This window comes from Cynocephalus volans, chromosome 2, assembly GCF_027409185.1.
Source record: "Cynocephalus volans isolate mCynVol1 chromosome 2, mCynVol1.pri, whole genome shotgun sequence".
Classification (NCBI taxonomy): Eukaryota; Metazoa; Chordata; class Mammalia; order Dermoptera; family Cynocephalidae; genus Cynocephalus; species Cynocephalus volans.
In genome coordinates this window covers 125,154,135-125,178,800 of record NC_084461.1, presented here as the reverse complement: position 1 = coordinate 125,178,800, position 24,666 = coordinate 125,154,135, and the positions used below count along the sequence as shown (strand labels likewise).

Genomic DNA, 24,666 nt, shown 5'->3' with positions numbered 1-24,666 from the left:
CTTGGTGCAGGGTTTGGGTTTGATGGTGGTGGAACAGGGAGGATGGAGGAGAACATCTGGGATATTAGCATTTCCTGCCCAGCTCTGCGGCTGGCTGCCGATCCTGCTCAGCCCTGAGCAAGGGAGGAGAACAGAGGAGCCTTTGAATGGCTCCCAGCAAGCAGACCGGGGAGGGTTTGCTGCAGTGGGCAGCAGGCATACACTGGGGGCAGGGAGGCTGGGGAGTCTCCTCTGTGGAAGATTTCTTCTCTCTGGGCCACTGAGTCCCTCCTTGGAGCTGTGCTCACTGATGGGAAGAGTATGAGCTTTGTAGGGGACAGAGAGAAGCCACTTACAGGACAGACCCTACTTTTACCAGCTTACTTCATCTCCCACCCAGAGCCCCCCACCTGGGCTCCTGGGGCCAAGGGCTGGGGCTCAGGGTTAGAGAAGGGCTTAGGCCAGAAAGGGAGTCCAGTTGAGGGGTGGCTGCTCTGGCTGAGATCTTTGGCAATTCTTGCTTGCCCCCTTAGCAGTGCTTGCTTGCCACCTTAGGCCAGAGATCCCAGTCTTACCCTGAAGAGTGTCCCACAGAGGGAGGCCACGGCTGGGAAGAGGAGGAAGCAGAAGAAAGAGACAAGAGATAGAAGAGTGGTAGGGATGGGAAAATGGGGGTGGGCAGGGATGAGGAGTCAGAGGCTATGGCAAATAGAGGCCCAGAGACCAGTCATCTCATAATGAGGGCCTTTCCACATCAGCATTAGGCTTTGCTAGGGGACAGCCTTCCTCCCTCTTCTGACCTTGAACAGGCTACCTGGACCTACAGGTGGTATAAGGCAGGAGGTCCTATTGAACTGGGACAATTAGCAGCCTGGGATACCAAACCCTGAGCGCAGGAAATGGAGTCCCCAAGCTGCTCAGAGACCTCTAGATGGCGCCAGAGAGCCAAAGCTGAGCGGGAGAAATCGAGTGCGTGAGACACTGCGTGTGACACCGTGTGTGACTGGGTATGTGTGTGACAGAGAGCGTGTGGCACTGCGAGGGGGTGTGACATAGGCCGTGACACTGCGCGGTCTCGCGGGGCAGGGACCCGTGTGACTCTGTGTGAATGTGTGTATGTCACCGGTGTATGTGTGTGGCCGCAGCACTACACCGCCCTAAGAGCAGATGATTAGGGGACTCTCGAATATCCTGAGCTGAGGAGCGTCACTTCATCCTCACACTTGTACATCGCCCACATCCTCACTCTAGAGCCTCCGGGTCCCTCTCCCTCCCTCTCCCACGGTCCCCTCCATAACCCCACCCCCACGGCTTGCTGCGGCCACCGAGGCCGACCGCTCTGCGGCTTCGGCCAGAGGGGGAGGGGTGGACTTCCCCGGAGTGCAATGGGAAAGGAGGGCCACAGGGGTGATCCGGGGGTCTGGGCGGGAGGAGGGTGGATCTGGAGGAGCAGACGCCCACGGAAGAAGGCACTGCGGGAGACACTTGCCCTGCTTCGATTTCCCAGGGGACGGAGTTGGGGACAGGTGTCTAAGAGGGCTAAGGAGGGGAATTCGGGAGGGGCCCTAGATGGAGGAGCGGGTGGGACAAGTGTAAGGTGAAGAGCAGAGGAGGTAGAAGGCCTGTGTACCCGGGCCTCGGGCAGTAGGGAGATGGGCAAGGGAGGAGGAGTCCCGGCTTTGGGGAGCGGTGCTCGGGGTCCCCTCCCAGCGGGGCCAGAGCGGCCCCAAGCTCCACCTCCGGACCGGAGGGGGGGCGGGGAGGCGGGCGGGAGGCGGGCAAGCGGGAAGGGAGGGAGGAGGGAGGGGGCGGGCCGGGCTGTGCGCTCCGCTCGCTGCTGGCTCCGCCGCCGCCGCCACCGCCGCCGCCGCCTCACACACTCGGGGAGCGAGAGCGCGACGCGGACGCTTAGCCGCCGGGCTGCTGCGCCCAGAGCCAGCCAGAGCCGGAGCCCGAACCGCAGCGCCAGCCCCAGCGGTGCAGAGCCGCAGCCCGGGCCGGGGCCGGCGGCGGCTCATGGACAGCGGGGCCGGTGGCCGGCGCTGCCCCGAGGCGGGTAAGGATCCGGCGGCGGTGGTGGCGGCAGCGGCTCGAGGCCCGGAGCGGCCATGGCCGGCGGGTGCTGAGGGAGGGGCGCTCAGCGGAGCGAGGCCGCAGGGGCCCAGCCCGTGCTCAGCGCGTGGGGGCGGCTGGGAGCACCGAATGGGGGCTGCGGCCGGAGCACCCTGGCCTCCAAGGTCCGCGGCGAGAAGCCAAAGAAGGGAGGGGGTGCTAAGCCGGACCCCAGCCCCCGCGTCCCGCACCGGGCGCGCTTGGAGTGGCGGAGATAAGGAGACTCCAGGAGCGCGCGGGAAGGATGATGATTTGGGGAAGCACTCGGCCCCAGTTTAGTTGGGGGGCTCCCCGAGGATCCTTATCCCAACACACACACTTGTTGGGCGGCTAGCTCGGCTCACTCAGGCGCTTCCGGCTCCCCGCGGACACCAGGAGGGCCAGACCGCAGATGTATATACACGCATACATCTATCCGTGCATATGTGCACACATTCATACCTCCCGCACACCAGCGCCCACTGGGGCACCGTCATCGGCTCAGAATCCGCTTCGGCGTCTGCACGATCAGCAGCGCGGACACACAACCCTTGGCCATACCGAGCAACAACAACCGGGTGTGAGACTCCGCGACGTGGACACACAAAACAATCCTGTGCTCTCATGTACGAGTGTCACGGCCGTAGTTTGCTAGATGAACACTCAAAACCTAGCTCCCCCTCCCCCATATTCCTTCAAGGAACACACCCATACGTGAATTATGTTACCCACTCCTTGGCCAGAGTATAGGTATTGCACCCACACAAACACACAACCCAATGGCTCAGCACACGCCTTGACAGCACACACCCTAACACAGTAAGTGGCACCTACAACAGCGCCTCACGGTCACAAACAGAATCCACTGCTTCACACGTCTTAACGCTGGGAGTCGCACACCTTACAACCGTGTCACATTACACTCTGCAGCGCATACACACAAACACACACTCAGTCCCTCTCTCCGGGAGGCCAGATTCCGTCTGGAGGAGCCTCCAGGGTCGCCTGGCGAGCCCCGTCACCTTAATCGCGACATTGTTATTGTAAATATCGGCACAGCGGGAGCTCTGGGGCTGGCCGGACTGGTTTCCCCACCCCCACTCCCGGGCCGAACCAGCCGGGTATTACCGAAACAAGCTGGACCTAGCTGACCGCACCATCCCGCCTTGCCGGGTCTCCGGGGCCCTAGGTTAATTTGCAGAGGATGCAAGCCTAAGGCGGTGTTTACGACCCTCTCTGGGCCACCTGAGTTCTCCGAGCCACCTGGGTCAGCCTCACACCTGGGCGCCCACTCCGCCTGGTCCTCGCTGCAGGCCAGTCGTGTGCGGGGGCAAGGCCCCAGGGCCCGAAGGGAGATCGCGGCACGCGTAGGAGCAAAATTGGTAGGGGAGATGGACTCTTACCCCTTTCCCCCAGGTACCCTCCATAGCTCAGACTTTTGACCTCAGTTTCCCCAGCAGTGATCCGCGACTATTCCTTTTGGCAGGAAAGATTGGGGGCGGCGCTGAGGCTTTTGAGGATTAAGCGTGGAGCAAAGACCCCCTTTCCGCCCGCCGCGAGAGGGTCGGTTTTGTGAGAACGTCCCCGCCCGGCCAGGCTCCCCGGCTTTGTGATTTCGGCGCCGGCTCCCTCCCAGCCCCCTCCCGGCGCCCGCTGCTTGGCTTGCGCCGGCGCCCGCTTGCAGGGGACCCTGGGCCGAGGCTGGAGATGCTGAGAAGGGATTCCCCGCGGCGGCCGGTGGGGCGGGGGGCCCAAGTGGCTCGTTGGCCAAGGCACGTTCTAGCTGCGCTCTCGCCTTTCCTTCCTTGGGCTCCCAGAGACTAGGAGCCGCCGGGGTGGGGGTGGGGCCGCCTGAGCCCTAGGAGCAACCGTCGTCGTCGTCGTCGTCCCCCCCCTCCGCCCCCCTCCGCAGGCGTCCTCTGGGAGGAGGCGCTCCGCTTGCTGGGTGTGTGCTGCGAGCGCACGCTGACCAAGGCGGTGCAGATTCGGGGCTGCTCGGGCCAACAGTCCAGGACTTCTTTGGGCTAGAAGACGCAGGGAGCCTTGCAGCACCTGCTCTTGGTCAACCCTCCGGAGCTGCCAGGAAATGGGCAGCCCAGAAGGTGTTTGACAACCCAGCGGCCTGAATGTGTGTGTGGGATGGGTGGGTGTTACTTTCTTGACGTGGGTGTATGGGGGGACTGATACCTGTAATTACAACTAGACTAGGGCATGGGGTGGACTCGAGGGGAGAGGGATGAGAAGGGGACTCCAGAGCTGGCCAGAGGCCGTGTGGTAGGGAAGCAGGTCTGGGTTCAGTTCTGGCCACCTTTAGTTTTCCCCCACCCACCCGCAATTCCTAATTCCAGGAGGGACTTCGGCTGGAAAGGGGTGTCTTGCTGGTCTGGCGTCCTCCTGGCAGACGGGCTGCTGCTGTGGCTACTTCTGCAGGGGAGCCAGGCAAGAGATAGTAAGCCAACTGCTGGGAAGAATGGGATGGAAGGAACGGGAGGGGGTCCACAAGGGTGGAGGAGGAGCTAAGTAGGAATCAAGGGTGGGGGAGGGAAGATGGAGAAGGAGGAGGTCCTTCTGATTTGGTGTGAGGGCTGCTCTGCCCTGAGCAAGGATAGTTGGTGCTGCAGAGACAGATTCTGTTCAACAATGTATTAAGCACCTTCTATCTGCCAGGCCCAAGGTGGGTGGTGAGGATGTAGTAGTAAGATACATAACATCTATGCTTTCATAGGACTTGCCAACTGGCAGGGGATTGGTTCATTCATTTGTTGAACCAGTGAGCACCTAGTTGAACCAGTGAGCACCTACTATGTGCCTGATGCTGGATATAAAATGCTCTATTCAGTCATTAGAAGACTTTTTTTTAAAAAATCTGTCCTTTACAATGCGATGCACCAGATTTCATTTAATCCTCCCAAATAACTCCAAGAGATGGGATTTATTATTTCCATTTCACAGTATGTAGAGAGGTTCAGAAAAGTGAATTCATTTGGTTAGGGTCACACAGCTAGGAAGTGGTAGGGCGAGGGTTCGAACCCAGCAATGTGACTCAAAAATGCAGGTGCCTGGAAGCCCTGCAGAGGATAATAGAGGGTTGCAGAAGATAGAGAAGAGGGGCCAAGGGTTTCGAGCTTGCTCACTGTGGGAAGCCTCTGAACAGCTCCACCCCAAGCAGCCCCACTTGCTTATGCTCCACTCTGCACCCAGACATTCCTTTTGTCCCCTGGTGTTTTGTGCCCGCGGCAGCGGTGGCTGTTGTGTAACAGTGCTGGGATGAGAGTGGGGGTGTCAGAGCTGACGTGGTCACTGGGACAGTGATGGCTGCCTCTGTGCGTTTCCTTTCCGGCCACAGCATTCAGCAAGAAGTGGACCTTGGTCCCCAAAGTGGGCTGGAAATGAAGGTTCCAGGTGAACCCTCACCTCCTTCCTCATCCCTTCCCAGATGTTGACACAGATGGTGTTTCCCTCAGCCTTCCCTGGACTCTGTCCCCTTATCCCTCATCCCCACCCCCCATGGCTCTTCTGCACCTCAGGCCTGAGGGACATGGGTCTCTGTGCCTATCCCTGCTGAGGCTCTGACTTCTCAGGATTCTGGACACCCATGTCACTGGGTAGGGGGGGGCACCCTTGCCCACGAAGGCAGCCAGGGCCTGGAGAAGGGCAGATAAGGCTCTAATCATTCCAAAAGCTGCCTTCTGGGACTAATGACTCCCAATACCCAACTGCTGGGGACAAAGTTCAGAGACGGTGGGGGCATGGGTGAGGAAGGCTGCCCCATTTCTGCTCCTGCCCTTCCAGCCTGCTCTGACTCTCCTTGCATCCCTACAGGCCTATGGTGAGCAGCAGCAGCCAGGGCGTCCAGGGCTCCCTCAGTCATTGAACCCTCTCTTTCCCCTTTTCCTCCTTGCCAGTCAGAGTTGGCAGCCCAAGGACGGGAGGGGGGGGGGTGTAACATAACAAACATCATATTCCAGCCTCAGGGATTTCCATTGATTCACTTCCCCCATTCAGCCTTTTCCCCCAGACTCTGGGATGTCAGCAGGCATTCTCATTTCTCAAATCCTGCCTCTTTTGCTTACTACTTCTGCGACTTCAGACAATTAATGCATTCTTTCTGAGGCTCAGTTTGATCATCTATAATATGGGGAGGGGTGTAATAATAAATAGTACTGACTTCAGAGGGTTGGGAAGATTAAATGAGATCATGTGTGTATTAGCGCTTAGTAAAATCTTAGTGTTTGCTGTATGATGATGATGGTGAAGATGATGATAACAGAGTTTGCAGGACATCAGGCTCTTTCTTACTGGTGTCTCAAAGTTTTTGCCTGCTGGTTGGGTGACCATTGCATCACAATTGCCTGGGGGTTTCTCCACGTCCCACCTCCTGAATCAAAATTCCTAAGGGTAGGGTCAGACCATCTCATTTCGAAGGAACATTCCAGGCGCTTCAAGGTCCTAAACATGCTTCAACTTTTGCCTTACTCTGGGCAACCCCCCCAACCCCATTTTCCCCAAACTCCTCCTACCTCCCAGGAACACCGCACTCTCCCAATACCTTCCTTGTCTTTTCTTTCCAACTCGGGAGTTGGATCTCCTTTCCTGACTCCTGCTGGCTGGAGGTAAGGGATCTCTTAAGAATGAGAGATAAAGAGTGGGGGGAAGGGGCATGTAGTCCCACAGGTGTGCTGGTAGTCCCACAGGTGTGCTGTGTTTGTGCTGCCTAGGAGGTCTGAAGGGTTAGAGCCTCAGGTTGTGACCCTGAGATGGAGAAAGAAGGCCTGAGGTGGGGGCTTATTCTGTAGCTGTTGGAGTGGCCACAAATCGAAGTCACCCTCACTCTGCTAGACCATGGATCCCTGAATTTGTAGCCAAAACTTGTGAGCAATCATTTTTCTTGGAAAAACCTGGACCACGGTTTTTATAAAATTCATAAAAGGGAATGTGACCCCCAAAGGTTAGATATCCTTGATTTGGAGACAGTGAAGTAGAGGCAGGTAGTCTCTGCCTTATTTCTCCTCTTGGTCAGGTTTTGGGTAGTTCCCATGGGCTTCCCATGTAATCCTAACATGCCAAGACTTATGCAGAGAATTGGGGTCACAATGATCCCATGTTGTATGTGTCTGTGAGTAGGAGGGTGGTGCCAGGATCAGGTGCCCAGAAGAGAATGAGGTTCTTTGGAACTGTCCTCTGGTGACATTTTGGGGTTGGGGCTTGAAGTGGTAAGATGAGCCCTGTTCCAGGTCCATGCCAGTAGAGGGGAGGTGGCTGGAGGGTGGATCTAAGTGGAGCATCAGATAAATTCCTCCTTCCTTTAAAAAGATTAAGATTGCAGCTGGGAACAAACAAGTGCACTGATCTGATAACACTGATCTGATAACAGCCTCACACACATTGAGCACTTTAGTGCTGAGGAGTGACCAGGGAGGGACCTGTGCTTGGGGAAGGTTACCCAGAGGAAGTGAAGTGTTTGACTTGTGTTAGAAATCTGCATCCAAGGAGCATTTGCTGAGAATCTACTATGTGCCTATATGAGGAAAGCTTTAATACCCCAGCAAGTTCTTGGTGGAGTAGGGGAATCAGGCAGGTAAGCAAGTAAACAAGCAATGACCACACAGCAGGTGCCAGGTTGGGCTAAGCCCCGGGAGCTAAAATAATAAGTCATTCAAGAGCTACTTATCGAGGGCCTACTGTGTACCAGCCAGGTCCAGTGCTAGGCGCTGAGGATGTAGGAGTAAACAAAGTAGAGGCTTTCCCCCTCTGTGCTCAGTCTTGTAGGAAAGACAGTCAACAAACTTTCCAAATAGGTGCAGAACTACAATTGTGCTAAGTGCTTTGAGGGACTATTTGGTGAGTGCTCACGTTGTGCTAGGCATTTAGCCCACATTATCTCAGACCCCCTAGGAAATAGATAGTATTATCCCCATTTTACAGATAAGGAAACTGAGGCTGTAAATCATTTGCTCCAGGTCATGCAGCCAGGAAGTGGGCAACTTGGGTTTGCCTCAGATTGTCTGATGTCACAGCCCTCACTCTTCTCCATTCTGTCTTACGTTTGCCAAATGGGTACAAAGAGGTGACCAAACAAAATTAACAAATAGTCGTTGAGGGCCAAGCCCGTGGCGCACTCGGGAGGGTGCGGCGCTGGGTGCGCAGGGAAGCTCCCGCCGCAGGTTCGGATCCTATATAGGAATGCCGGTGCACTCACTGGCTGAGTACCGGTCACGAAAAAGACAAAAAAAAAAACCAAAAAAACCCCAAATAGTCATTGAGTTAGAAACATTGTCATGGCAAACTGGGCCAGTCTTGTTGACTGCTGTGTTCCAGTGCCCAGGACAGAGCTGGCACATTGTAAGTGCCCAATAAACATTCATCGACTGCATGAATGAGCACCTACAGTGCACCCAGCTTTGAAAAGGTGCATCAGTGGAAGCCAGGGGAGAAGTGAGTGTACGGAGTCCTGTCCCTTCCCTTGAAGACGCTTGACATCTGCCTGGAGAGACAGAACACAGGAATGGGTGCACGATACTGGAGGTGAAGAGTGCGGCTGGGTGGTGTCCCAGGCAGCAGAGTGATTCATTGCCTCGGGATTGGAGCAGACAATAAGAGGCTGTGAGATGGTGGAAGGAGAAGTCATAGTGGTCTAAAGAGGTCTGGGAAGGCTTCCTGGGGGCAGAGCCGGCCTTCAGTGGGATGGGTGTGGTCAGGGGCAGGGCCTAGGGTGGGTATTCTGAGTACAGAGTGGAAGTGGGAAAAGAGACCGAGCCTGAACCCTCTGCAGAAAATCCTGAGCCAGAGACTTTGGTTTTGAATAGAAGAGGGGCTGGCTGTGGTTTTGTTGGAGACTGGGACAGTAGCTAGCACATCTGGCTGGGGTCTGCAAATGTACAGCCTCAAAGCTGGGGAAGTGGGAGAAAGAAGTGGGCTCTTACGGTGATGGGGGTAGCTTGTGGCTGTCTGGGGCATGCGGGACTCTAACTGGAAGGATTTGAGGGTGGTCAGGGAGAGGAGGTGTGAGCTGGGACTGGAGCAGTTAGAGAGGAGGAGGGGCCAGGTATGAAGTAGGGGCCATTTATATGTGGGGATAGGGGTCAAAGAAGAGCCAGATGTTCATCTAGAGACCAGAGAGTGTGTGAGTAGGGGGTGGAAGTAGTGGTCAGGGAAAGGCTGGTAATCGGCAGTTCATCGGCAGTTCAGCAGTCATCGGCAGCTCCATCCCAGTCAGACCTGCTGGGCTCCCAGTTGCTAAGGACAGGCCAGGGCAGCTCCCAATGCCAGTTTCAGGGCCAGTCAGTCCTGACCCCAATCTTGACCTCTACTCCCTTCTTCCAAACACCTGCCCTGGGAACTATTGGTGTGTGTGTGCGTGTGTGTTTGCGGGCGTGCGCGCATATGAAATGTTGGGGAGGGCTAACAACTACTCCTCAGCTCTAACCATTTTCACAAGCCTTGCCCAATTCAAGCTGGTCCTTCTTGGGGGTGGGGGACATTGGGCTCTATGGGTGATTAGTCAGAAAAAAGGGGATTTGAGATGTCATACATATACACTGACTGGACATCTCAGAATAGAGAGAAATGAGACAATTTGCCACCCCCCCCCTCCCACCACCACCAGCCAACCTGAGTGGACCCCCGTGTGGGCAGTTATGATCTCAGGGTCTGGGGCATGTAAGGGGGTACTTGTGTCTCTTTCCTACTGTGTATGTGGGGAGGGGTGTTCCAATCTGGGGTGCTCGAGGCCTCACCCTTCCACTTGCGCTCTCTGCCTATCTCAGTATCAGGGTAATTACCATGGGTGACTAAGGCAGGATGCTGGTGAGAAGGAGGTGTTGGGCAAAGCACAGAGCAGAGAGCAGGGAGGGAAAGAAGGAGGGAGGAAGGGCGGGCCTGCCTGCCCGGGGAGCATCAGGTGGGTAAGGGCGTTCCATGGGCAGGAGCTGCTTTAGACCTGCCAGGCCTTCTACCGGCTTCTCCAGCTGGGGCAGACACAGCTGCTACACCCAGCTGTGGGTGAGACTCTGGGCTCTGGAATAAGGATTCGGAGCTGTCACTGACTCTCCCTGTGGGGTAATAGTGCATAAGTAGGGGCGGGGGAGTGGGGGGCCAGCTCTGGGCAGCCTCAGGCCAGGTTCCTCTTCCCAGCTGATGCCTCTGTTTTGCCTCTTTCCCTTGCAGCCCTCCTGATTCTGGAGCCTGTCAGGATGGGGCCCCTGAGGCCCGGCCCAGGCCCTGAGGGGCATCGATTGCTGCTGACCCCCTTGCTGCTGGCACTGCTGCTCCTGCTGGCTCCATGCCCAGGTCACGCCACACGGGTAGTATACAAGGTGCCAGAGGAACAGCCACCCAACACCCTCATTGGGAGCCTCGCAGCTGACTATGGATTTCCAGATGTGGGCCACCTGTACAAACTAGAGGTAGGCGCCCCATACCTGCGAGTGGATGGCAAGACGGGTGACATTTTCACCACTGAGAACTCCATTGATCGTGAGGGGCTTCGTGAATGCCAGAACCAGCTCCCTGGTGAGCCCTGCATCCTGGAGTTTGAGGTGTCTATTACAGACCTCGTGCAGAATGGCAGCCCCCGGCTGCTAGAGGGCCAGATAGAGGTACAGGACATCAACGACAACACACCCAACTTCTCCTCACCTGTCATCACTCTGGCTATCCCTGAGAACACCAACATCGGCTCACTCTTCCCCATCCCGCTGGCTTCAGACCGTGATGCCGGCCCCAACGGCGTGGCATCCTATGAGCTACAGGCCGGACCTGAGGCCCAGGAACTATTTGGGCTGCAGGTGGCGGAGGACCAGGAGGAGAAGCAGCCCCAGCTCATCGTGATGGGCAACCTGGACCGGGAGCGCTGGGACTCCTACGACCTCACCATCAAGGTTCAGGATGGTGGCAGCCCCCCACGTGCCAGCAGTGCCCTGCTGCGTGTCACTGTGCTTGACACCAATGACAACGCCCCCAAGTTCGAGCGGCCCTCCTATGAGGCCGAGCTGTCTGAGAATAGCCCCATAGGCCACTCGGTCATCCAGGTGAGAGGCCCCCTCCATCTCACTGTCAGGGTGACCCACCTTTAGAAATGGGAGCCCACCCCACCGGGTGAGAATTCCTTTACTTAGGGGGAAAACTGCCAGAATGCTGTTGTGACATTCTGAGCTAGGTAAGACCTTCCCACAAATCCCTCTTCCCCACCCCAACAGGTGATATTATTTTCCTCTGTCAGGCTACTTATGTGACAGTAACATAGCATATGAACAGTAATCCCTCCACCCCGAAAGGCAGACTCAAGTTGGGGAAACCTCTAAGAAGTAAAAGCCCCTCCCAAGTCAGATGAATGCCTTCTCCCCAGCCAGGTGAGCTGAGTCGTAGCAAAGGAAGCACCTTTTATCAGGCAGAGTCTCTCCTGAGAGGAGAATATCTTCCCAACCAAGGGCGGTTTCCCTTTGGCCAGATGAGATTTTCCTGAAGTTGGAGGACATAGCCTGACTTTGCCCCTCTCTGACAAAGTCAAATGAGATTATGTTAGACAGGTAGGTCCTCAGAGTTCTGAAAAACCATGCTGGGGTGTCTGTACAACTGCCTCCTTCCCTAGGCATGGAGCACCCAAGAGAGCAGGGTGCTTGGCACAGTGGGGTGGGGGGGGTGGGGGGGTTCTGTTGCTTCCGTGGAAGTTCTCAGCACCCTTCTCCATGGGAACTGCCCCAGGGGCTGGGCAGCTTGGTGGGGCTGGGGCCCGGGAGGGAGCAAAGAAAGCATCCCAGCAGACAGGTGGGTGTATCTCCCGCTGTCATCTCAGCCCTGGCCTCCTGCCAGCCCCAGCTCCTTTCTCCTTCCCCATGGGCTGAAGCTGCTTCTGTCTTTGATGTGAGGGAGCTGAGAAGGGTGCATTCTGCCCTGGACACCGTTACCCATCCTGGGAAACCCTTCATCCTAGGTCCTCAAGCTGAAATGGATGGGCGGGAGTGTCAGCCTTTTTTTAGAGGCTGGTGGGCTGGAAGCTAGAAAAGAGAGACTGAGAAAGAAAAGGGAGACAGACAGTCGGGATGGCAAATAATAATAGCCTAGGTATCAGGCGCTGTTCTAAAGACATTATGTGTATTATATCATTTAATCCTTAACAGTACAAGGTAAGCATTATTCCCATTTTACAGATGGGAAATGGAGCCCATAGAAATTAAGAAACTTGCCTGATATCACACAGCTGATGGATTCAGAGCCCACCTTTGCCCTGTCCAACAGTCTGGCTTCAGAACCTATGTATGTAAAAGCTTTAACACCTCCCAGTGAGATGAAGCAGGAGAGTAGGGCAGAGAGTAGACTGAGAGGTTGACAGGGCTGAAAAGAGAAGCAGTGGGAAAGAGGCAGAATCAGAACTGAGCAAGGATCGGAGGGAGATAGAAAGAAGCCAAGAGTCATAGACAGAGACAAAGTGAAGTAAGATGGCAAGACAGGCAGATAATAAGCTGGTGACCAATCTCGCTACAGGGAGACAGTAGGGCTCCTCATCATAAAGTTGATAACAGACTGGGGTCAGCAGGGAGGAGAAACTGTTGAGAGTTTGGTACTCACCGATGTGAGCAGAGACCGGGGTAGCTGGGGAACCCTTGCCTGGGAGTCTGCACTGTAGAAAAAGCCCTGGCAGGTATAGTTAGAGTTCCCCTTCCCAAGGGGAAGGAGAGAAAACTAGCAGTGACTTTAGGGCTCACTGGGTACGGTGCCCAAAACTGTTAGCATTGATTTTTCAGAGGTAGATAGGAGGATGGATGGATGGATAGACAGATGGACATAAAGAGAAATAAATGCTATCTAGGGAGTACCTCTCATGTGCCAGGCAGTGTTAAACATTTTTACATGTATTATCCCATTTAATCCTTACCAGTATCCTGTGAAATAGGATTCTGTTATTATCCCCATTTTACACATTTGTAGACTGAGGCTTGGGGAGGTTAAATAATTGACTAAAGGTCACATAATTACTTGAGAAGTGATAGAGCTGGGATTTGAACCTAGAACTCTTGTTTTTGCTCCCCCGAGACCCTACCAAGTTATGCCTATTTCCCATGACCCCTATGGCCATCACATTCTGTCTGGCTGTGATCTAACTCCAACCTTTATTTTTATCCCTGACCAGTGGTACCTCGTGGCCATTCCTACCTGATTCCTGTTGCCTCATTACCCTCCCATGTTTGTATAGAGTAGGGTTGAATGTGCGTCGGCGTTGGTGTGGGAGGGTGTGCCCACTGCTAAGAGACAGACAGTTCATTGTTTGATGCTGGGAGCCCAGCCCACTGCCAGCAGGCTCTGTGGCCTGCACCAGCCCCTCCCTCCTGGCCACAGGCTCAGGCCGGATTCCTCACATTGGTGTCTTGCCAGCGCCAGCCAGGAGGAGAAGGAGCTGCTGAAACAGGTTTCCCTGGTTTGTCAGGGCAGTGGCTGGGCCTGGCCTGGCGGGCTCCCTCTGACCCACATCCCTACCTGGCTGCTTTCAAAAGAAATTCGGTGGCCTCCACTCAGCATGCAAACACACATGTGCACACAATCACACGTAATCACAGTCTCGCACAGTCATATACACGTATGTGCGTGCATACATGCATATTATACACATACATATGTACATGCATACACACCATCTCTACTATTCACACCTTTCCATCTCTTCGGAGGGGTTGGAGGTTAGTTTAATTGGATGGAGGGGCTTCACCACCTGTTGGTTGGATCCTCGTCCCCATATTTGGGTGGACTAGTACAGGAATGACAAGTGAAGTCTGCCCTGACCCATTTCTAGTAGTTACCTGTAGCACTGTTGAGGCTTTGTGGGCTGCATCTGGACTCTTTAGGAAAATAAGTTAGTAATGTCTGCCAGAGTGTCAGGATTGGGAAAAGGCAGGACATGTGCTGCTTTTGGAAAGGGTACCATGTTAGATTATTTGTGTCTGCCATGTTCATTGGAAAGGACATTGGCAGCACATGTGCCCCTTAATTTGCTATCCCTGGTCTAACCCATCCCTGTTCTCCTTGTTTTTCTCTCCTGCCCCATAGGTGAAGGCCAATGACTCGGACCAAGGTGCCAATGCGGAGATTGACTACACGTTCCATCAGGCACCTGAAGTTGTGAGGCGTCTGCTGCGACTGGACAGGAACACTGGACTTATCACTGTTCAGGGCCCTGTGGACCGTGAAGACCTGAGCACCCTGCGCTTCTCAGTGCTTGCCAAGGACCGAGGTGCCAACCCCAAGAGTGCCCGTGCCCAGGTGGTCGTGACTGTGAAGGACATGAATGACAATGCCCCCACCATTGAGATCCGGGGCATAGGACTGGTGACCCATCAAGATGGGATGGCTAACATCTCAGAGGATGTGGCAGAGGAGACAGCTGTGGCTCTGGTGCAGGTATCTGACCGAGATGAGGGAGAGAATGCAGCTGTCACCTGTGTGGTGGCAGGTGATGTGCCCTTCCAGCTACGCCAGGCCAGTGAGACAGGCAGTGACAGCAAGAAGAAGTACTTCCTGCAGACCACCACCCCGCTCGACTACGAGAAGGTCAAAGACTACACCATTGAGATTGTGGCTGTGGACTCTGGCAACCCCCCACTCTCTAGCACTAACTCCCTCAAGGTGCAGGTGGTGGACGTCAACGACAACGCACCTGTCTTCACCCAGAGCATCACTGAGGTTGCCTTCCCAGAAAACAACAAGCCTGGTGAAGTGGTGGCCGAGGTCACTGCCAGTGATGCTGATTCTGGCTCTAACGCTGAACTGGTTTACTCTCTGGAGCCTGAGCCAGCTGCCAAGGGCCTCTTCACCATCTCACCCGAGACTGGGGAGATCCGAGTGAAGACATCCCTGGATCGGGAACAGCGAGACAGCTATGAGTTGAAGGTGGTGGCAGCTGACCGGGGCAGCCCCAGCCTCCAGGGCACAGCCACTGTCCTCGTCAATGTGCTGGACTGCAATGACAATGACCCCAAATTTATGTTGAGTGGCTACAACTTCTCGGTGATGGAGAATATGCCGGCGCTAAGTCCAGTGGGCATGGTGACTGTCATTGATGGGGACAAGGGGGAGAATGCCCGGGTGCAGCTCTCGGTGGAGCAGGATAATGGTGACTTTGTTATCCAGAATGGCACAGGCACCATCCTCTCCAGCCTGAGCTTTGATCGAGAGCAACAAAGCACTTACACCTTCCAGCTGAAGGCAGTGGATGGTGGCATCCCACCTCGCTCAGCTTATGTTGGTGTCACCATCAATGTGCTGGATGAGAATGACAATGCGCCCTTTATCACCGCCCCTTCCAACACCTCCCACCGGCTTCTGACGCCCCAGACACGTCTTGGTGAGACAGTCAGCCAGGTGACAGCCGAGGACATTGACTCTGGTGTCAATGCTGAGCTGACCTACAGCATCGCTGGTGGTAACCCTTATGGACTCTTCCAGATTGGGTCACATTCAGGTGCCATCACCCTGGAGAAGGAGATTGAGCGGCGCCACCACGGGCTACACCGTTTAGTGGTGAAGGTCAGTGACCGTGGCAAACCCCCACGCTACGGCACAGCCTTGGTCCATCTTTATGTCAATGAGACCCTGGCCAACCGCACACTGTTGGAGACCCTACTGGGCCACAGCCTGGACACACCACTGGATATTGACATTGCTGGGGATCCAGAATACGAGCGTTCCAAGCAGCGTGGCAACATCCTCTTTGGTGTGGTGGCTGGTGTCGTGGCTGTGGCCTTGCTCATCGCCCTGGCAGTGCTCGTGCGCTACTGCCGGCAGCGGGAGGCCAAGAGTGGTTACCAGGCTGGTAAGAAGGAGACCAAGGACCTGTATGCCCCCAAGCCCAGCAGCAAAGCCTCCAAGGGAAACAAAAGCAAGGGCAAGAAGAGCAAGTCCCCGAAGCCTGTGAAGCCAGTGGAGGACGAGGATGAGGCCGGGCTGCAGAAGTCTCTTAAGTTCAACCTGATGAGTGATGCCCCTGGAGACAGTCCCCGCATCCACCTGCCCCTCAACTACCCACCAGGCAGCCCTGACCTGGGCCGCCACTACCGCTCTAACTCCCCACTGCCTTCCATCCAGCTGCAGCCCCAGTCACCCTCGGCCTCCAAGAAGCACCAGGTGGTGCAGGACCTGCCGCCTGCAAACACATTTGTGGGCACCGGGGACACCACGTCCACGGGCTCTGAGCAGTACTCCGACTACAGCTACCGCACCAACCCCCCCAAATACCCCAGCAAGCAGGTAGGCCAGCCCTTTCAGCTCAGCACACCCCAGCCCCCACCCCACCCCTACCACGGGGCCATCTGGACTGAGGTGTGGGAGTGACAGAGCAGGTGTATTGTGCCTGCCACACTCACCAGCTCAAGTGGGGGCCAGCCTGAGCCAGTGGTGGGAGGTGGGACCACAGATCTGGGCATGCTGGGGCCTTGGTAAAGACTCTGCTGCCTCAGCCAGGAGAAGGGGGATCAGGCTGAGTGACAGTCGAGGGAGGGTGAGCTCTGAGGTCTCCTCCCTGCCCCCTCTCCACTGGGGAGAGGCCTGTGACTTGTCAAATCCCAGGACGCTGGACCAGCTGCTGGGCCTTGAGGGTGGGCACTGATGGGCAGGTGAGCAGAAGGGTTTGGAGGCAGAAGGCAGGGAGGGAAGTGGGGAAGAAATCTATTCCAAACCTGGGTCTCTATCCGAGACCATCCATAGGTGCTTCTCTAGAAGGGAAACAGGGAGACCTGGCATCCTGGTGGGCAACCGGGTGGGAAATCTGCCAGGGAGGGGTGACCTCACCATTTGTGCCTTCCATTTGTACTGTGTATTAACCTTTTCCTCACCCCCAGGCTCGAGCCCCTCTTTCCCTTCCCCAGACCCAAACACTTGTCCCTGACAATAAAGTTCTCTATTTTTGGAGTTTTGTTCTCTTATTTTCCTGGAACTGAGAGAAGAAGTGAGAGAGACCGGAAGCAGCCCCTTGTCCTCAGGTTCTGCCTCAATTTCCCCCTCCCTTCTCTTTGCCCTTTCTTGTATCCTAGACCTCTCTACTTTACCCCAACCCAATCTTAGCTTATCATCTCTGCCTCCACCCCCACATCCATATTCATGTCTGGGGAAAGTGCCCTTTGACCAGCCTTCAAACAGAAGTTTCTGGCAATGTGTTCCCTCCCCCATGTTTATGAGGCTTTCTCCCTAGGAATGAAATCTTTCACCGGGAAAGGGCAGGTGGAGCTACACCCAGGTCCTGCCCTTTCTCCACTGTCTGAAGCTTGATTGTTCCAATCTGCCCAAATTGAGTAGCCCTTTGCAGACCTCAGACCAGACCGCCTGGTAGGGGGTGGAGTTCAGCCTGCCTGCCTCAGGTGAGGACAGAGAAACTCTTGATTATACCAGCCACCTTCTCTTGGGGCTGATCTTCCCCCAAGTCCCTTTCCCAGCCTCTTCATCCCAATACCTCTCGGCACCCAGCAATTAGCTGGCCCTGCCCTGTGTCTCCCCACTGTGATCACCAGCCTGGGCTGCAGGGAGCAGGGCCCAGGGAGAGATGAGAGAATTCTCGAGTTCTTGCGTTGACCTGCTCGCCCTCCATTCTCAGGGTGCTCCCTGCCCACGGGCTGAGGCTTCCAGGCTCTGCCCCCTTCCTGTGATGCCACCTCCCTTCCTTCCCTCAGCTCCTTGCTCTGGCCACCCTGCACTGCTGGCTCTCACTCTCTCTCTCTCCTTCTCTCACTTCTTGCTTTCCTGGGTCTGCCCTGTCTCTGGTTGTGCCTGAGGGAGAGGGAGGCTAAAGTGTGGGTGAGGGACCTCAGGTCCTGGGGGAGTCTCCGAGGCCAGAGGCAACCTATCTCCATGGTGACTGAAAAGGCTTGAGACACTCCTGGGAGGTCCAAGGCGCCAGCTCTCTCTGACTCCATCCACAAACTCCGTAATGCCCTGGGGGTACCCCCAAAGTAAAATCTCCTGGGGGCTTTGGAGGAGCGGGGCATGGCAGAGCAAAATCTAGTTACATCTGATTTCTCCTGGACAAATCAAGCATCCTGTAGAGTGACCTCCAACACCCTCCTAACGTCCTATTCTTTCTCTATCCTTGCTGCCACTGTTTCTTTATCCTTTTCCTTTAGCTCCTTCATCTCTCTTTTTTCTCAGGATCTGAGAGATTGTCCCTTACTAAGCTCCAACCCAACCCAACCCAACCCAACCATGGAGCCACATTGAATACCTTCTCCCAACATACAGGCACATTCAAACCACACTGCCTATTATCATCATCAAAACACATAGGTCACGTTTCTACTGTGTGCTCAGCATGGTACTAGACCCTGATGAAAAAATTATATTTTACAAGGCATACGAGTGAAACTGAGGCAATTAAGAATCCTAAATGTCTAGTGAGAAGTGCCATAGTAAAGCTTTTCCCAACTTGTTCCATGAAACTACTTCGACTGCTGCTACTCACTTCCATTTTATTAGTCTTTATGAAGTGCAAGGTACCATGCCAAGCACTATGTGATATGGGTCATTTTAATACTCATTTTACAGAAGTGAAAACTAGTGAGTGATGGAACCAGCATGCAAACACAAAACATTGGGAAATCTGATTTTCAGAGTCTGCTATTATCCATTATGCTATTAAAAAAAAGGGGTTCCATGATTTAGGTCTGGTAATAGGAGATTAACTATCACATTAGCCTATTAAAGGCTCCACAAAGCCCTGCAAGAAAAAGGAGACCCATTAAACTTTGTATAATTCTTGAATTTTCTGAATTTATCTGACCATAGTGCCCCTTCCCTTTCTTTGAGGAACACAGTGTGGGGAAACTTGCATAGGACATGGGAATTGGCTTCTTGAAGGAGAATGAAACTTGAGCCACTTGTCAACAATGAGCAGGATTGGGGCGGGAGGCTCCCCCTGTGTAGGGTCACCATGTGAGCAAACGTCTGAGGTGGGAGTGAGCATAACCAAGTTGGAGGTAGCCAGAGGGCAGAAAAGGGAGTATTCTGGCTGGAGTAGAGGGTGTAAGAGAGCTGAGAGATGAGACTGGAAGAACTGTAAGTTGTAGAGGACATGGATGCCTTGCCAAAAGTTCCTCAAGGAAATGAAAGTCCTTGAAAGCTCAGGAGTTTTTTAGATGAACTGAATTTTAGAAAGTTAACTGGAATGTATGGTGGACTTAAAAGGGGGTAGAGGCGAAGGTACAGGATTGAACCTCTAAGGTTTGGACTAAGATGGTGTCAATGGGGATGATGGATGGGTGGATTTGGCTGAATTTAGGGAGAAAGGACTTACAAGATTCAAGGGATAATTGGATATGGGGTAGGAATGGGGAAAGAAGGAAGAGCTACTAGGATTCCTAGGTAGACATCAGTCTTCCAAGTCTGGGTGATAGGATAGTGATAAGATCATTGCCCACGCAGAAGCTGGTTGAAGAAAAAGATTTTGGTTTTAGACCTGTTGAATTGGAAGGGCCAGTAGGTACAGCCTACTGGAAATATTTAGCAAGTGTCTAGAACTTCAGGACTAGAGTTTAAGAGAGATTTTGAATCTGGGCTTTTAATATTTAATAGTCATAGAATCACAGGGAACATTAAGTGTTCAGTATAACCTAACCCTCCATTTTACAGAAAAGAATCATAGGAAAAGAGACCAAGTGACTTGCCTAGTAGGCAGGACCTCTGTTATCAGGTGTGGATTCTGCGGGGAGGGAGAGTTGCTGGCCAATGCCTTAAAAGGAAACTGAGAAGTGAAGCACCTGCGACCATGCTACCCTGTGCCTCCTCCAACCCTCCTGGAGCCTGTTTGCCCCAACACCAGGTGTACCCTCTCCTTTATAACCTCCCAGCCCCAAACATCCAGGTTAATTTTGAGGACCTTGTCTGTCATCACCCAGACCCTTCAGTGTTTTGGATCATCACATGGAACACAAGAAGGGTCACCTGTTCCTGAAGATGAGGTGGGAGCCACTGTTGGGGAGGCAGTTCTGGGCTGCCCTTCTGTCAGCTCCAAAGCTCTCTGCCCTGACAGCCTACCCTGTCCTAGCCACCCTTGAGGGGGATGGAAATTGTGTGGGGGTTATCAGGAGGATGGGCCTGCAAGCCTGGAACCACCTCCCCTGGCCAGTTTCATAATCTCCTCTCAAGGGTTACAAAGTAGAGACGAAGTGCTGCCAAAGTCTTGGAGGATTGGAAAGAGCCTGGAGACTCATCAGCAGGGCCTTGGGCCTGGCCGCTCCCACCTCTGGCCTCCAGGGGCCCTGGGTCTGTGCTTTCCACAACTCGTAATTTCTGGTTGGCAGGAAAACCAGTGGCAGTCCCAGATGGGTGTTTGGGTGGTTGGTTAGTTGTGCCAAGTGCCAAGCTGAGGTTGCCAGGTTCCTGGGCTGATCATTAACCTGTGACAGGAAGACATGTCTGCTGGCTGGGAGCAGCCTGTCACTGATCCACTCCCCCGACTCCCAGTCCCCAGTCTAAGCCTCCAAGTCTGGCTCCACCAAGCCAGTGGCCCCTCCCAGAAGCTCCTTCCTATTTCCTAGAAGGAGTCTCCATTTGAGGCCAGCTTCCCTAATCCCTGATGGATGCCATGCCCAGGCTCCTCACGGGGTACCACCCTTTACAGTTAATATTCTGTTTCCTGATCTGGAGGACTGGGAAGTTTCCATTGTTCCGCCTTGCCCCACCCAGGTACCCTGGTGTGTTATCAGATTCCCTTTCCTTCCCTCCCACCTTTTCCCACTCTAGGCCTCTCTGGACAGGAATGAAGTGGGGATGGGGGGCTGAGTGGAAGGGGACTCAGCAGGGCATGATGAAGCTGTCTACAGCATTACAATCCAGGGATAAGGAACACAGGATAAGAAAGAGGTTGGCACCTTGTTTGGATGGAAGCAATGGGAAGTTACAGAGCAGAGAGACAGGTGAGGAGCTGGAGTTTGGGGGGTGCTGCTTGGAAAGTAGGAGACTGTTCTGGTATTGGTGAGCTGTTTGGGAATTAGGAGTCTGTGCTGCTTTTAGGAAGCTGTTCTAGGAATTAGAGGCTGTGCTGGTTTTTAGAGGCTATGCTGGAATTAGAGGAGTTGGCTGGTATTGTGCTGTTCTGGTGTTGGGCTCCACACTGTGTTAGGGGCTGTTCTGAAATTAAAAGGCTGTGGCTATGTTGGGAAGCTGGGGTAAAACTAGAGGGGCTGTGCTATAACAACTGGTCATACTGGATTAGGGTTACTGCGGTGGCCCGGGGGCTATAATAACATTGGGGCCTGTGCTGTGTTGGGACTTTCAGTGTGTGGCCTTGGCTGTACTGGGAGCTGTCCTAGGATGATGGAGCGGAACTCCATCAGTTCCTGTGCTTTCTGGGGGGCTATGCTGTGCTAGGGGGCTAGGCCTCTTCTTGGCTGCTGCGGAGGCCTGGGGGGGCCGGGTATGGTGATGGGCACCATGGCGCAGGCTGGCCGGCCAGTGGTGACACTCTCTATCTCTGCAGTTACCTCACCGCCGCGTCACCTTCTCAGCCACCAGCCAGGCCCAGGAGCTGCAGGACCCATCCCAGCACAGTTACTACGATAGTGGCCTGGAGGAGTCTGAGACACCATCCAGCAAGTCATCCTCCGGGCCCCGACTCGGTCCCCTGGCCCTGCCTGAGGATCACTATGAGCGCACCACGCCTGACGGCAGCATAGGAGAGATGGAGCACCCCGAAAACGGTGAGGAGCGTCAACATAGTTGGGCACCCTGGGAATGAGTAGAGACGAGACTTTAAAATATCCTCCATTTACTGAGTTCTCGTGTGTTCGGTAGTAATCACCGAGCTGTGTGCTTTCAGGTATATATTCGTTTAATCTTTACAACCACTCTCTGATCTGAGAACTCTATTGTGCCCACTTCACAGTGGAGAAAACTGAGGCTCAGAAAGGTTAAGTCACTTACCCAAAGTCTAGGAAGTGGCAGACCTGGGAGGGATTCAAACCCAATTTCTCCAACTCCAAAGCCCTTGCATTCAGCATACATTACACTGCCTCCCTGGGAACAAGGACTCTGAGAATGGTGGCCATAGGCTTGGGTAATGGCGAGGAGATCTTGAGAAGGCAGATGGTGTGGTCCCCTCATGGGGTGGGAGGGTCTTGAGGATAGAGAGAGGACCCTGGATGCTATGAGGAGCTCAGAAAATGGTATGGTGATTCCCTTGGGAGGGGAGTGGGAGAAGGTTTGGCTGAGGAAGAGCTTGGGGAGGTCTGGGGACGGGAAAGGCCTGTCTGACAGGGGTTTGGAGGGTGATGGAAGAAGGAAGGTCTGGGCAGAGCAGTGGCCAGTGTGGGAACGGATGGTGAGGCGTGCTGTCAGAATGTGTGTGTGTGTGGTGCGTGCGCTGTGCACCTGTGTGCAGGAAGGCGTCCGTGGCAGCCTGTGAATAAGCTAGCCCTGAGGAAGGAAAGACTAACTTGGAACTGTCCTTGGGTCTCACTCATCCTTCAATCCAAAGCCTGTCCTCCCCGAAAAAAATGAAAAGGTCCACCCCACCCCTCAGGCACAGGGCCCTTGTCTCACCTCCTGGGCCCTAGGTCTCAGAGTGCCCTCTGTTCCCACCCTCGCCCCTCCATGCGCGATCTCATGCCCGTCTCGTCCTTTTTGTGCCCGCGCAGAGCCGGCTGGCCGGAGCAGGCCCTGAGGTGGAGTGCCAGGTATGTGGGAGCTGCTCTGGGGTCTGGGGTCTGTGGGACTTGGCCCAGCACCCAGCCCCGCCCACCCAGTGTGCATGCTCTGCTCCGTGCCACATTGGGTCCCCCAAATCTCTCTTGAGCTAAAGAGCCTTGGCATTTTGAGGGCTAACAACAGAGCTGTCTCCTCCTCACCTTGCACTGGCAGGAGGCCAAGCCAGGGTGGGTGGTGCCAGGGGAGCCCCTGCCCCAGGCAGTGCTGCTCAGTCATGTCCCTGAGGGGGGTCACCGCCTGGTGCTGTCCCTGAGCAAGGGCGGGACAGGGACCGCTGTGACAGGAAGTGCTCATGGCCCAGTTGTTCCCATGGAGACCCCCGCTGCCCAGCAACCACACCGGCTACTGCTGATGTCAGGCGGCCAACTCCTGTTCCCGTGGGTGTTCTGGGCAGGGAGCCGGGGCAAGGCCACGGGTGGTGGCTGGTATAGGGCTGGAGTGAGGTGGGGAGGGTCTGCATGAGCGTGCTTGTGGGTGTGTGAGTGTGTGCTTCTATGTGAACACCTCACATAGAAGTGCATCCCCTACCCCTGGCTTTAAAGCAGGACCTCCTTGTGCTGGGGTGGGGTGAGTGTTCCAGGACAACTGGGAGATTGTGAGGCTTGAGGGGGTTCAGAAAGATGGTATGTGACCATCTTTGTCTGGAAATAGAGGTGCCCAGCAGAATAGATTTGTGTTTCCATGCCTATCTGTGTGTATATGTGTGTGAAAGAGAGAGAGATTGATTGTGTCCTTGAATGAACATGGGGTATCTATATGAGGGTAGATTTGCATGTTTAAGCCTGTCTGGAGACAGATGACAGAGTGTATAGATGACTTGTGTGTTTTTGTGCACCTGTCTGAGGACAGATTTGGTGGGTGTGTGAGAATAGTGCTGGAGGGTGGTTGAGGCTGGAAGGAATGTGTCTAAATTATTTAAGGGTAGATTCTGTGTGTGTGTGTTTGTATGTGTGTGTAAAAAAGAGAGAGAGAAAGAGTGTGCACGCAGTGGGCTGGCAGGTGGATGATGGGAGAGTGTGTGTCTATTTGAGGGTGTGTGTGCCTGTGAGCTCAGAGGGCAGGAAGGGGCGTGCACTCCTGTTCTGAGGCAGAGTGTAGATGCCAGTGGGAGGCATGGAGCAGAGCTTTGTCCCACACCTGACGTCCTCCCTGCACTCTCCTGCAGACCTTCGCCCTTTGCCTGATGTTGCCATGACGGGCACATGTACCCGGGAGTGCAGTGAATTTGGCCACTCCGACACATGCTGGATGCCTGGCCAGTCATCTCCCAGCCGCCGGACCAAGAGCAGCGCCCTCAAACTCTCCACCTTCGTGCCTTACCAGGACCGAGGAGGGCAGGAGCCTGCGGGCGCCGGCAGCCCCAGCCCCCCGGAAGACCGGAACACCAAAACGGCCCCCGTGCGCCTCCTGCCCTCCTACAGTGCCTTCTCCCACAGTAGCCATGATTCCTGCAAGGACTCGGCCACCTTGGAGGAAATCCCCCTGACCCAGACCTCGGACTTCCCACCCGCAGCCACACCGGCATCTGCCCAGACGGCCAAGCGTGAGATCTACCTGTGAGCCCCCTTCTGGCCAGCTGGCCACCTCCCTCCCAGAGCCGCCGGCCAGCTCCCAGATGGGCCCATTCCAGGGTCCCACTCTTGACCCCTCCAGCATGGACTTCTTGGCCAGGACCCCAAGTGGGGGGGAGTACTGGCCTCATGACCACGCTGGCCCTTCCCCCATGCAGGGTCCAGGTCCTCGCCCCTCATTTCTATCCCCTACCCATGGGAGCCCGTTGTTCCCTTTTATGGGGCTCCCCAGCTGATACCCAGGAGGGCTCCTCTACAATGACTGGGCTCCCTTCCCTCGACTTCCAGGGAGCTCGCCCTCACTTTGGGCAGATGGTGGAGTCAAGGGTGGGCAGAATGCTTTTAACTC

General features: G+C 54.9%; 1 protein-coding gene across 1 annotated transcript; it reads left to right on the top strand.

The window, feature by feature from the left end:
- Window positions 1-1,934: 1,934 nt before the first annotated feature.
- On the top strand, window positions 1,935-24,403 carry PCDH1 (protocadherin 1). The gene is made up of 5 exons (XM_063086576.1): window positions 1,935-2,035; window positions 10,237-11,099; window positions 14,110-16,305; window positions 21,521-21,740; window positions 23,912-24,403. Exons 1-5 carry the CDS (start codon window positions 1,996-1,998, stop codon window positions 24,304-24,306), a joined length of 3,714 nt encoding a protein of 1,237 aa, XP_062942646.1. The 5' UTR covers window positions 1,935-1,995; the 3' UTR covers window positions 24,307-24,403.
- The last annotated feature ends 263 nt before the right edge of the window (window positions 24,404-24,666 follow it).

Excerpts from the sequence above, each read along its gene's own strand:
- PCDH1 (XM_063086576.1), top strand. The coding sequence starts at position 1,996 with ATGGACAGCGGGGCCGGTGGCCGGCGCTGCCCCGAGGCGG. Across the intron at positions 2,036-10,236 it reads CCGGCGCTGCCCCGAGGCGG|CCCTCCTGATTCTGGAGCCT; the intron begins GTAAGGATCCGG and ends TTTCCCTTGCAG. Across the intron at positions 11,100-14,109 it reads TAGGCCACTCGGTCATCCAG|GTGAAGGCCAATGACTCGGA; the intron begins GTGAGAGGCCCC and ends CCTGCCCCATAG.